At 35.0% G+C, this 14,606-nt stretch overlaps 1 protein-coding gene across 1 annotated transcript; it reads right to left on the reverse strand.

Moving 5' to 3' along the window:
* Positions 1-710: 710 nt before the first annotated feature.
* LOC136042904 (A-kinase anchor protein 7-like) lies at positions 711-13,514 on the reverse strand (the record flags this gene model as incomplete). The annotated part of the gene is made up of 2 exons (XM_065727829.1): positions 13,322-13,514; positions 711-1,277 (listed from the first exon to the last, which is right to left on the reverse strand). Coding segments are annotated over exons 1-2 (760 nt in total), but the record flags the coding sequence as incomplete, so codon positions are not given.
* Between the last annotated feature and the right edge of the window lie 1,092 nt (positions 13,515-14,606).

A 14,606-nucleotide genomic window follows, 5' to 3' on the forward strand; every position in this document is an offset into this window, starting at 1 on the left:
ATATTCGCAATTTTTACGTAGTTTGAAACACATATATAAATCTATCTATATTCACAGGTGGGACACAGGGACACAACTACAATGGCGCGTAACTAATATGGCGCGTAACGACTTACGCGCGCGGGGGGGGCTTGGGGGGGCACGAAGCGCCCCACCAACTAGGTGTTGGGGTGGCGCGAAGCGCCACCCCAACAGCTAGTATATATATATAAGTTATATAGTTTGTTTGTTTGTTTGTTTTTTTTTTTTTTTTTTTTTTTTTTTTTTTTTTTTTTAAGAGCTAAAAAGGCTAAGTTTAGAGTGTTCTCATTTTCTATAAGAGGAACCTTTGGACAAAATATTATCATCCCAGGTCGTTGTATTTCAGTTGGGGTATATTCTTACTCTTATTTATAATGGCTAGAAAAATTCTGACAAGATCAGCGGTTTTAGTAATTTTAGACATATTAAAATGACTGTAGGCATATAGGTAAGGATTGTTTTATGGTGGCTTATTATCTAGTAGTGTTAGTGTCGTAAGCGTAATTTATTTTTAAAATTATTATCTTAAAAATATATTTACTGTTTCGTTCCCTTTTCCTTTTCCTGAAACGTTCTTTTTTTCCAAATTCAGTTGCATTTAGGGGCTTTCTGTCCGAATATTATTTCTGATATTATTTCATAATAATTCTCTTTGCTTTTTGGCCCGGTCATTGATAATAGCTGTATACTTTGCACTAGTTCCCATCCAAATCCCATGTTTTTAAAGTTGGATGATAGGGACGGTTGAAGTTTTCTTGCCTCTTTCCTTAGCCTGTTTACTTTTCTTATGTCTACTAACGTTAAATGTGACTTCCAGCTTTCTTGATTTGCGAGTTGTACACCGCTTTTGGTAATTTCTTTAGCAATTTCTTCTAAAACTGGATTTAAGCTTGCCTTAACTATATTTTCGCTATCTAACTTCGCGTATAGAATTTCTTCAAAGAATTCTCTGATGTCTTGAAAATCAAGATATAGTTGTTCATTTGTAAATTCTTGTTGATATTTCTCTACGGCCTTTACGAAAGCATTTCTTGCGAGTTCAACTTCGCTACTATTTCTTAGGTGTAAGACTTTTAACGTTAGATGGAAGGAGCCTTGTTTGATTAAGGCCTTCGCTATGGTTGGATCTTTTTCTATTATATGATTTTGCAAAATTGAAGCATTAATTCTTATTTGAGCGTTGATAATTTGGAAGGCGAGAAAGTAATTTGGTTGAGGTTCTTTCATTATTCCAGATCTTTTGACAAGTCTAATTTCTAAAAAAAATAAGTTGGGTTATTTTAATGATAGTTAGGTGGAATTAAACATATTTTTATAAACACTTTCACGGGAAAAGTCCTTGAAAGGTTAAATAAAAACCTTTCTTATATGCGTAACTAGTACTAACCGGAGAAAAATGCCGCGACAAAGAACTTCAAGTAATACCGATTCTTTAAAAACCAACCAAGACCTAGTGCCTACAAGACAAGAATTTCGGATTCCAAATAAAACCCAGAGTTTACCAAACCTCTCGGTAATAGACCTCGAGCTACGTGAAATAATCTTTGAATCCGCAATAATAAATGCAGTAAGGAACTTACAATATAGTACCTTAAGTTTTTTATTACAAGTTCCCGTCATTCTTAAAGACGATTTCATTATACACGGAATGATCATTTTATTATATGGCTCTTTCTCACAAGATATAATGAGTAAAGATTACAATTATAGGCACGAAAATGCTTTATACACCTTCGCAGCCCTACTCCGTGCAATTCCCCCCAACAAATATCCTTTAATAGCATCCTTAATACGCGAAAACTTTTGGCATATGCAAGAAGAACCAGGTTTCAAAATAGTTTGGCCCTTGAAATTTCTGGAGTTGCTATTAGACTTAAATTACAAAATAGTTGAAAATTAAAATATACTGTTGGGAATATACGAAAATTATTTATGGTACAGTACTGATTTCGACCCAATGATTGTAAACAATACAATCCATTATATTTATGATGAACAGTACATAGAATTAAAAAAATTTAACAATTAAATTCTACATGAATGATGAAAATTTTGGATCGAAAATTTTACCAAATAAAGACGTTATTGTGTATGAAAAATTGCTGGACACAGCTAGCCCACTATGCTTTCGTAAGCACTTGATTTACAAGATAATTCACACAGCCCCAAATAAACTAAGTCTAAAAGATCAATGCAGGAAGCAAATACGCCAAATTTTAAGAAAAAGGGATAATCATCATTCTATGCATAGCCTGGAAAAATTTGTCCTTGTGTTACAATTACTCCTAAAAATTTTAGTTTTGTTTGAAAAAGATTTACTTTTTCTGGACTACATTTTAAATTACCTTCTCTGAATTTCTCAAATACTTTTGCTAGGGTTACTAACTGGTCTTCTGGACCTTTTCCCGTTGCTATGACGTCATCCAAAAAGTGAATGATATTATTTAGACCTTTTAATAAATGAAGTAGGGGTCTACACAATGCACTTGAACTAGTTTTAGTCCAAATGGTACTCTTAAGTATTCATAAGAGCCACATTCTGTCGTAGAAAACGCAATTTTTTAAACATCTTCTTCTGCTATTTTCACTTGATGATAGCCTTGTGTCAAATCCAGGGAAGTAAATATTTTATTTTTATTTGATATTGAATCTAAAATTTCATCTATTCTAGGCAGGGGAAGTTTGTCACTGACTACCTTCTTATGATTTCATTCTTTTCGAGTTCCTGTATTTTATTTATTAGCCATTCTTTATGTTTATAAGGAATACGGTAAGGTTGTTTTGCCACTGGCAGCCCCGTAGTTTGCATTGCGTGTTCATAAAATGGGATGAGTCCTATGTCATCTTCAGATGTCGAGAAAACATCTTTATATTCCCATAATAAGTCGTATAATTTTTGTTTCAATGGAATGTCAGTTATGTGATTTAGTTCGAACTTTTCAAGAAACTGAATTCTTGTCAGGGGTATTCCTTGTCAACCTGAATGTTTATATTATTCACTAAGTTTTTTTCTGAATTTTTCTAATTATTTATATCCGTCTCAGATACTACTTTTATCTCTACTAAGTATGTGTCTTTTCTTAGGGTAATCATGTCACTCGCGTGAGTGTTCGTTACCCAAATATAACCTTCACCCTTTTCGTAATTTATAATCTTTTCTTCACAGGTTATATATTTTGGGATATCCTCCAACGGTGAGGCTACCCAAATTTCATTTTTATCATTTATTGGTTCTAACATTTGGGATATTTGCACTCTCTGCATTGATTTAGGGGGAATCTTAGTTTTTCGTAGTAAATCCATAATATTTTTCGTTACTATTTTTTTCTTTTGAATTTAGAACATTATCCGCTGGTTTTTTCCTGGGAGTTTCTATATTTGCTAGTTTTTTCCATAAATAAGAAATTTCTTGAATTTCTTTCTTCCTATGCTCTTTCATCTTGCCTATGTTCTCCTTTACCTTGTTTGCTTGTATGTTATTTATTATTGATTTAGTTCCCGTCAGATAGATAAACTTTGAATTTGCTATATCTAATAATATATTATTGGCTTTTAAAAAATTAGCACCTATAATGACTTCGTAGGGAAAATTCTTACAAATTATAAATCGAGTATAGAAATTCCTTTTGTCTTTGCGCAAGGCTAGGTATACAGTTCCCTTTACGTTCAGATCATGTCCAGTTACGCTTGATAAATTGAGACAGATATTGCTCATTCGTCGTTTAATATAATTGGGCAATCTGTTAAATACGGATGTATTTATCACATTTACTGTTGCCCCTGAATCTATAAGGGCTGAGAAATAAATATTCCCTGCATTAGAATTTTCAAATATTGGAAACACAATTATTATTATTTGCACTTAAAAATGGTATAATCACTGGTGGGGACCTATAAATTATTTTGCCACCAAATTTTGGTCCTACGAATTTTGGAGGCTTGTATCGTTTCCCTGGGGTTCCCAGATGTCAGGTGTAGAACTTTCATTTGTTCTATTTTGGTTTCCTTGATTATTATTTGAAGTGGAGTTGTTATAATGTTGCCGTCGGCTGATATAACTACCTCTTGTATTTCTATTCCAACCGTTGCTAGGTTGATTTGTCCTTCCACGATACCCTCCGCGATACTGATACGTATTGCGTTCAAAATTCTGATTTGGGGTAGGGTAATTACCTCCTGTTAAAAAGGTGTTCCTCCTATTACCTCTGGTGGCATACCCAATATAGTTTGTCCCCCTGGACAAACGATTGCTCGTTCCCCTAAAATTAGGGTGATAATTATTGTTTGCAAAATAATTTCTTGCAATATGTCCTAACCGGTTACAGGTGTAGCACTTTAGTGGCTCATTATTAGTGTGTGCCCTCAATTGATTATTAGGGGCAAAACGTACTTGTCTTGGAGGTGTGGTGGTTCGAATTTGATTTCGAATGGGTTTTGGCGATGATTCTCGGGAGAAAAATCGTGGAGAGAAATCTCTTGATTTTACAGGGGTTTTATTTTCTACAGCATTTATTGACAGTTTTTGATGCTGTAGGACAATCGAATCAATTTCTACGGCTCTTTCTATTTCTGAACTGCTATTTCTAGGTTATCAATATTTTTAGCTATTAGTAGGCGATATAATTTTGATTTGAGCCCCTGTTTAAATAGGTTAAGTATTATTTTTTCATATAATTCCCCTTCTCCTGGACCGTATCGCGCTTCTGTTGCGATTCTAATATATGTAAGTACTCTCGAACGTTTTAGGTCTGTTCGAATGTAACTAGGCCATGTTTCAGTTTATTCAATGAACTTGTGTCAATAACTTTTTTCTGGGAAGCCTGTTGCAATAATTCTATTGAGTTGATTGTTGAGGTGGCTTCTGTGCCTATCGTGTTTTCAATTTGTTTTAAAAACGTTAGCGCCTGTCCTTTTAGTCTTAAAAGTAGCATGCTTTTCAATACTTTTAAGTCAAGTTTTGTCATTACTACGAATTGTCCTAAATGGATGTTGAATTGATCAACGTCCGTATCTCCTTCATATTCTGGTAATGATTTTGCAATTTCTACCGAAGTTGCAATAATTTGTTGCGCTTTTAATATTTCATCTTGTTCCTGGTCCATATTTATTGTAGTCTTTTTTTAAGTATGCGGTATATAATAATCTCTAATAGTTTTTTAATTTTACTACTGTTTTATTTTAATTCTTAAAGATTTTGATCATTTTTGAATGGGGTATACCTATATATAAAAAAAATGCAAGAATAGAAATAATATTGCACTGCACTGAAAAATCAAAAAATAATTTGTAAATAATCATACTTGTCTATGTTAGTAGGCATTCATTGTGTCAGGTATTTTCAGTTCCTTTTACTTTCTTCTTTTTCTGGCCGCGCCAAATTTTACGGGGGGGGGGGTTGGTGAAATATAATTTATGAGGGAAGTTGTTGCGAGTTTTGCTTAAGGGGGGATTTTTGTCGTGAGGTGCTTGGGACTTTTTTAAGTCTTGGTAGCTTAATGTTGATTTGAGATATGGGAGCTAAATTGATAACAGAATAAAAAAGTTCTTTAGATAATCCCCAGTAACCTGGAGACAGAATCATTTCAGTGATGTTCGGGGTCTCCTGAAATAGTAAAGATTCCCTTGAGACCGTACCTGAAGACTAGAGGAACTGTACCTGATAACCTAGTACATAGACAAAAGATGATTAAGGACAATGAATTTTATTTTGTTACTTGCGTACAACTTTGGACAAAATACTTCCAATGATTTATAACATGAAAGGGTGCACATGAACACTGAAACATGACTATCATAAGACTGAATTCCCAACTGCCTGAGTCCAGCTAATATAAGTCTAAGACGCCATTTCTAAAAACAAGAACTTGGCGGACCAGCTTGGTGACCTGGGCAGTTGACCTCTACCGCAAAATGTTGCAATACTGCTCGTATTCCCCAATCATGACACTTTTACCAGTCTCCGCTCCCAGGAGTTATTTTTGTAACAAGGATTTCCCTTCTGGTTTTGAGTTTAAAAAAACAGAGTTCAAATAAGCCAGTTATAGAGATTTGATTTTGATTGGTTGATTCAGAAAGGAACATTTCTATTATTTATTTGACTTGTGTTTAAAAGCACTTAGCCCAAAAGTATTGAAAAACTGCTAAATTCAAGATTATATAAGACTTAACTTTAAATCTTTTTCTAATTTGAAATTTACTAAAGGGATATGACTGAGAAATTTAGTTCTGAAATTAAGAGTTTCTAAAGGAGTATGGATGAGAGATTTGGTCCTGTATTTAAGAATTTCTAAGGGGGTATGAATGAGAGATTTGGTCCTGAATTTTATAGAGGGGGGGGGGGCTGGTCTATATGTTACAATAAACTACTTTAAATTAACAAAAAATACTCCCCATGCTATAATTAAAATTAAGAACAAAATTATGCCAAAAAAGGGTTGAGAGAAGAGAGACAGACGGGTTTATTAATATAAATAAACAAAACAAAACAAGCAATCGACCCAAAGCAAAGTAAAATAAGTCGATGCTATTACCGAAGTTGTACTAGATATTTACTTTGCTAAATGCTATCATCTACTCAATGTTATACTTTTTACACAATGCTGCATTTACCAGTGATTAAATCATTTATTTTATGAGGGGTACCCAGATTTCTGTAAGAATAAATTTTGAACTCAACCCCCTTCAACTCAAGTTAGGTAACAACTCAATCATCATGGATGGTTAGGTAAAACAAGGTTAGCAAAAGATAAATGCAAGTTGACTTGCACTAGGCGGAATCGAACGCGGGATAACTTTGACAAGGCTGAATATAAAGGGGGTTGAGATGACTGGATGGTATGTAAAATAAAATAATAGCTGTGATGAATTGATTTTACTGTAGCATATACTTCAGAAGATAAAAATGGAAATTTAGCTGTATCTCTCAGTACCATCTCTTTGGTATATGAAAAAAAAAGTCTGAATTGCCGCTTATTAAAGGACTAATTAATGCTATTAAATTTACGAACATCCCAATTTGAACATACAGATTGCAATACACAAAAAACAAAAACCTATCATTGAAAACTTTAACTCAAAACCTTAATAAAAATGATTTTACAAGATGTTTTGGGTATGAAAAATATAGATGGTGCAGATATTTCAAAAATGCTACTAAGACAAGTAAGTGCGCAGCTATTAGTAGTGACAGCATAGTGAATTCTGTGACACAGCTACCCCCTCGAATCCCGGTACTGACACTTTTTTTCAAACTCCTTAAAGACGCAGGTGTTATCAATTTTCTTCGAGACGCGAGTGCTTGCTAAGTAAGAGAGCAATATTTTTGAAGAGATGCAGGTGGTTGCTATTGTAATTACTTAAAAACAACTGCAGAGGAGTGGAAAAAACCTTCAGGACCATCCTAAGAAGGGAACCTTCAAGACACCGTGCCCAAAACAAGCAATTCCATTTGGCCCCATGTGAGCGATTCCTCTGGAGCCCCAAAAATCAATCCTATTGGGGGCCTACCATAAAGTTCCATCGGGGGCCCTAGTAGCCAATTCTAAAGGGCCTCTAGTGAGCGATTCCATCGGGGTTCCTAGCATCAAAATTTTACCGGAGCACTAGCATTTATGTCCACTGGTGGTCCCTAACATCCAATTCCGGCAGGGCCCTGGCATCCATTTCAAGTCAGGCTCTTGTATTGAATTTCAATGCGGCCTTAGCAACCAGATCCACTGGAGGGTCCGCTAGTCAGGTGGGGATAGAAGTTCCGGTTATAACTGAGAATGACACAATGTTGCATGACATTTTAGAGGTCAAGGCCCAGGGAGAACCTCCGTTTGCAACTGAGGAGGGCACAGACTCGGGTGCTAAGTATTCGCGACGCTCACGTGAGTCTTACGTAATAAAAATGCACACCTGGGATGTTACATACTAAATTAAGATATTTTTTTTTGAATTTTATTTTTCTTTCAGGGTGTTTTTTTTCTAGAATACTATTTTTCTTCTTTGAGCCATTTTTTCTCATGGAACCTTCACATCCAAAGATTTCTGGCCAAAGGCCCTTTTGTCTTCTTTATATTAATTTCTTTGTTTTTTGTCTTGGCTGGCCAGTTCGGCTTTAGATCTCTTATTTGATGGACTTAACTTATTTGGTCAAGGAGTCACATGAATTTTGCAATCGCTGTATTTCAGTTCAACCCAAAAGCCATTAAAAATGAATCAAACAATTAAAACTGAAAGCGATTCACGTTATCAGATTATCAAGATTATCAAAGTACTGCCAAGTCTATCAAATCTAGAATTGTGCTATCAAAATCGTATTAGGCACTATCAAAATATATCAAGCATTACCAAAATCGTGTGCGTTATTATTGAAATCATTCCTGGAATTATTAAATAGCTTGTACAGCATTATCTAAATCCCAGATGGTATAATGAGAATCTTCTATGATATTGTTAAAACTTTACATAGAATTATCAAAACCTTGCAATATATTAACAAAGTCATGCATGCCATTATGAAAATTCCACCAGCTAAAAAGACAAAATTGTATAATATTCAAACATTATTTGATAATATCATGCAGGACTTTGATAATATAATGTAGCCTAAGGTTTTGATAATATTTGACAAGGTTTTGGTATGGAATTGGAATAGGAAATGCTGTATTAGGGGTCATAAATGGGGGAAGCGGAATTAAAGCTGGATTTGCTGTAAGGGGGGGGAGAAGCGGGGACAATATGTATCATAAGGATGTCAAGGGCCAGCTGCATATTGCCATGGTGGTGTGACTTTACGTTGTGTTGGCTCAAAAAACGTGGTATTTTCATTAAAAACTGTTAAAAATGTCCAAATGCAAAAAAAGTCTATCTTTATTTACTTCCGTTGGGTGTTTCATGTACTAGCGAAACATCTTATTGTGAGGTTGATATTTTTTGTTATTATTGCTATTGTAGGATATGAGGATTCTGTTGCATAATATGTAATACTTACTGCTCATTCAAAATATGATTTTGCTAATACCAAAATTTAAATTGATATAATGTGACAGGCAAGTGTGCTTGATATAGGAATAGAAATAAGGCATTTTCAATAAAGCCTCTCAGACATATATCTTACTATGACTTACATTTACCTCTAATAACAACCCTCGATCTCTGAAATTGGTTGCTTAAGGTCCCCCGCCTTTCTTGATTTCAGGTGTTTTGCTTATATGTTATGCTATATCAGCTTTTTTACGTTTGTTTTTCCATTTGTTGAATTTTAATTGCTTTCTCTGTGATTTCATGAGTTTCAAATGTTTTTTAATAATATACATGTATGTGCAAAAAAAGCGCTTATTATTTAGATTTCTTGCTGTAGAATAAATATTCAATAAGCAATCATCTACGCAATGAAATATCTAAAACCAATGCTATGTAACATATCACTGATTCAATAGCTAACTTAACTGGTCTATTTCACGTCAGAAAAATAATTACGCCACAAAAATAGGGTGGTTAATAGATCGAAAAATCAATAGTATTGGGGGGCTTGCGCTCTCTCATATGGGAACGATTTGAAACATACGATCCATTTAATTATTCTAGAAACTGGGGCACGGATTTCTCCGTGCACAGAAAGGTTATCACACAGAAAGTATTTCTCTAAATCATAATATTAGAAAGGCTATCTTGTTCCAGCTGTTTAGTGCACAGCTCAATTGAGGAAAAATCTATTTCAAATCCTAAAGCGGACAGCAGTATTTGGATTGTGAAGATTACTTGAGAAAAAAAAATGGATCAAAGAAGAACAAAATCATCGAAAAAAAACGCCTTGAAAGAAAAATGATATTCTTAAGAAAAAATATTAAAATATTAAATAATGTTATTTTATAACATTATAAAATATAATGTTAGTGCCCCGGTGGAATTGGATACTAGGCCAACGATGGGATTAATTGCTAAGGCTTAAGTGGAATCGCTCGATTTGGACCCCGTTGGAATTGCTTGCTAGGGACATGGTGTCTTAAAGGTTTCCTTCTTAGGAGGCCCCCGATGGGTATTAATTTCTAGGGCTTAAGTGGAATCGCTCACTTGGGGCCCCGTCGGAATTGCTTGCTAGGGACATGCTGTCTTAAAGGTTTCCTTCTTAGGAGGGCCCTGAAAGATTTTTCCCTGGCCTTTGTAGGTTTTTCAAGTAATTAACATAGCAACCACCTGTATCTCTTAGAAATCATTCCACTATAATGTAACAGGCACCTGAGTCTCAATGAAAATTTGTATCACCTGCGTCTTTTTAGAAGTTTGAAAAAAAAGGGTCAGGACTGGGATTCGAAGGGGATACTTTGTCACAGAATTCACAATGTACTCACTACTAATAGCTACGCACTTAATTGTGTTAGTAGTATTTTTGAAAATACCTGCAGCATCTATATTTTTCATATTCAAATCATCTTTTAAAATCGTTTTAATTAAGGTTTTGTGATAAAGTTTCAAATCAGAGGTTTTTTTTTGTTTTTTGTGTATGGTAATCTGGATTTTCAAATTGGAATGTTCGTACATTTAATAGCATTAATTATTAACTTTTTTTATCAATGAAGGTCCTTCGATAAGCGGCAATTCAGATTTTTTTTTTCATTAACAAAAGAAATGTTACAGATAGACACAGCTAAATTTCCATTTTTGTCTTTTGAAGTATATACTACAGTAAAATCTATTCAACACAGCTATTATTTTCTTTTACATACCACCCCTTCATTTCAAACCCCCTTATGTTCAACCCTGTCCAATATATCCCGCATTCGATTCCACCCAATGCAAGTCAACTCATGTTCAGCTAAATACTTATTCATCTTTCCCTTATTCAGCTTTTGCTAACCTTGTTTTTATGGCACTTGGTATTAACCAAGTGACATATAGCAATCGCAAATTCTGCCGGTCTGTCTGTCTGAGTGTCGGTCCCAGTTTTGCAGCTTTAGGCACTTCCAGGTAATCTAGGACGATGAAATTTGGCGGGCTTATCAGGAACAGGACCAGATTAAGTTAAAAATAGTCGTTTTCCCGATTTGACCATCTGGGGGGAGTGGGGGGACGGTTAACTTTGAAAAAATAACAAAATGGAGTATTTTTAACTTACGAACGGTTGATCAGATCTTAATGAAATTTGAAATTTGGAAGGATATCTTGTCTCAGAGCAATTTTTTGAAATCCCGACTGGATCTGGTGACAATGGGGGGGGGGGGAGATGGGAGGGAGAAACCTAAAATCTTGGAAAACACTTAGAGTGGAGGGATAAGGATGAAACTTGTTGGAAAATATAAGCAAAGGTCCTAGATACATGATTAACATAACCGGAACAGATCTTCTATCTTTATAGTAGTTGCGGGGGGGGGGAGGGTTAATTCTGAAAAATTAGAAAAAATGAGGTAGTTTTAACTTACAAACGAGTGATCGGATCTCAATGAAATTTAAAATTTAGAAGGATATTGTGTCTCAAAGCTCTTATTTCAAATCACGACCAGATCTGGTGACATTGGGGGGAGTTTGGGGGGAACCTAAAATCATTCAAAACGCTTAGATTGGAGGGATTGGGATGAAACTTGGTGGGAAAAATAAGCAGAAGTCTCAGATACCTGATTGATATAATTGTAACAGATCCGCTGTATTAGTTGGGGCGGGGAGGGGGGTTGGTAATCCTGAAAAGTTAGAAAAAATGACGTATTTCTAACTTACGAAGGAGTGATCGGATCTTCATGAAACTTCATATTTAGAAGGACCTCGTAACTCAGATCTCTTATTTTAAATTCTCAACTTGATCCAGCGTCTTTGGGGGTGGGGCAGTTGAGGGGGGGGGGTGGACTGGAAATTTTAGAAAATACTTTATGCGGAGAGATCAGGAAGAAAACTGGATGGGAAGAATAAAAACCTGTCTAAGATACGTGATTGACATAACCGGACCGGATCTGCTCTCTTTGGTTGAGCTGGAGGGGGAGGGGGTAATCTGAAAAAATGAGGTATTTGTAACCTACAAAAAGGTGTCTCACCCATTCTCTTTGGAGGAGCTGGGGGGTTGGTGTTAATTTGGAAAAATTAGAAAATGGAGGTATTTTTAACTTAAGAACGGGTGACCGGATCTTAATGAAATTTATATTTAGAAGGAATTCATGTCTCAGAGCTCTTATTTCAAAATCCCGACCAGATCTGTTGATATTGGGCGAAGCTGGATGGGGAAATCTTGGAAAACGCTTGGAGTGGAGGAATCGGGATGAAGCTTGGTGGATAGAATAAGCAAATGTCCTTGATACATGATTGACGTAACCGTACTGGATTCGCTCTCTTTGGGGGAGTTGGAGGGAGGGGTTCAGTGATTTGGCGAGTTTGGTGCTTCTGGGCGTGCTAGGACGATGAAAATTGGTAGGTGTGTCAGGGAACTGAACAAATTGACTTGATAAAGTCGTTTTCCCAGATTCGACCATCTGGGTGGCTAAAGGGAGAGGAAAAATTAGAAAAAGTGAGGTATTTATAACCTAAGAGTGGGTGATCGGATCTTAATGAATTTTGATATTTAGAAGGACATCGTGACTCAGAGCTCTTATTTTAAATCCCAACTGGCATTAAGCCTCTGATTTTCCTTTTAAATCAATCTATTGATTCTTAGGATTTTGTTAGAGCTCATACCGTATGAGCTCTTGGCTCTTAGTTCTTCTTGCCTCGTCACAAGTGCCATATGCGCTCTTAGCTCTTGTTTAACTATCCATGATGATTGAGTTGTAACCTAACTTGAGTTGAAGGGGGTTTGTTCATGGTTCATTTTGATAGAAATTTGGGTACCCTTCAGTTTGATACTGAAATGAGAATTTCTTCAAATATGTTTTATTTTTTTCCACAGGTTTAAGCTTAGATAGGGCTTGTCAGTTATTCAACTTCTTTTTTGTGGCTTTTCAGCTAGGCTTGTAGCAGCAGGACAGACATCACTTTGGAGTGTTCTTCTACTCTTAATCGAGACAACCTGGGCTCGTTCAATCGGTTTAATCATTTGGCTGTTCCTTCCAAATAATGATTAAGTTACCGTAGCGCAGTGGCTATTATACACCGTTTCGAACTTGAAGGATAGGAGTTCAAACGAGTCTGCGGTATCGTTTATTAGTGTCTACTGGTATATTTTCTAGAGTAATAATTAGAATCCCTTACCGAGAAGGTAAAAGATCTCGAAATTTTATTTCCTGGGTTTTGCAAAATTGCTTAAATACCTGGCTGAGACGTATCTTTGAAGTCAGTTGAATATTCAGTTGAATATTTTAGTAAGAAATCAAAAACTGTAATAGTGTTGGTAAACGTTTTGTAATTATTGGATTTAATCCCTTAAAAAGAATTTCGATCATTGATTTGGCATCAATTGGACATATTGCACAAACAGCTGCTGATTTCATATCATCTAAGTTTGTCGCATCATCTTTGTCAATGCATCTTCGTAGGTATATTTCAGGTTCGGGCAGGTCAAGAATTTTGTTCAAAATTTCTTCAACCATTTATTACCCTTTCTTATTTTCCTAGAGCCAAGAATTATTGAAATAGCATTCAAAATTTTGTTTAAAACATGTCATTTAGGCTTTTTTAAAATAAAAACAAATGTATCGACTATTATTAAGCGGAGTAGTAAAACCGTAACAAAACAAAAAAACTTACTTTGAAATTTTCCGGTATTCTTCTGCTTGGAATTATTACTCAGACAATTAAAAATTTTTACAGAATGTTTTACAGTTAAAAATAATCGAAAACCCACAGTTAAAACATTGCACATTAAAATACTTTTTTCATCATCCTATACAAGATTAGGCTATTATTGTTTGCTACTACAGTTTTAGAAGAGACACAGTTTAAAAAAATGACTCAACTATAAAAATAATTTATGTTAATTACAAAAAGGTTTTTATATAAATCGATATCTTCTCAAATGAGCCATTAAACAGCTCTCTATGATGCTCCAATGTCTCGCTAGTTGTGAGAAAAGACAAAAAGATGTCATTCATGCAGAACACTGCAGTTCAAGCAAAGTTCAAGCAAAAACCCCAAATAGGGTTTTCGAAAAAGGCTCTTGAGATAGTGTACCTCCTGATTCGATCTGACACTGTTTTAAGATTTATGGTCAATTTCATTTCTAAGTGTTGGAAGTGATCATCTCTCACTAGTTTGCAAGCTACTGCTGCAACCCAGAAAATATTAAAATTATAACTTAGACACAATAAATATTTTTACAATTTACGTAATAATCCTTTAATTTATCATTGTTTGGTCAAAATTTAAGTGTGTCTAGTATAAACTAGTGCATCATCTTGTATTATAGTATATAACTTTTCGCAATTCACAAAAATTATTTTAAGAATAGTATCTTTTTCTTACGAAAACTGCATTTTCATTTAAAAAAATTGATGAATGGCATCATAATCGTAGATTGTGACAACATTGTACCTAAAAGGATGTACAATATTAAAATGTTAACTATGATGAAATTCGGCTTCCAGCGGTAGCGGTAGCTGGATTATGTCTTAAGAAATGCAATATACCCGTAACTCCTATAAACTTGAGTCAGATCAAAAAAAAATCTGACTCCACTTTATGTT

This window comes from Artemia franciscana, unplaced genomic scaffold, assembly GCF_032884065.1.
Source record: "Artemia franciscana unplaced genomic scaffold, ASM3288406v1 Scaffold_2422, whole genome shotgun sequence".
In the NCBI taxonomy this organism is placed as follows: Eukaryota; Metazoa; Arthropoda; class Branchiopoda; order Anostraca; family Artemiidae; genus Artemia; species Artemia franciscana.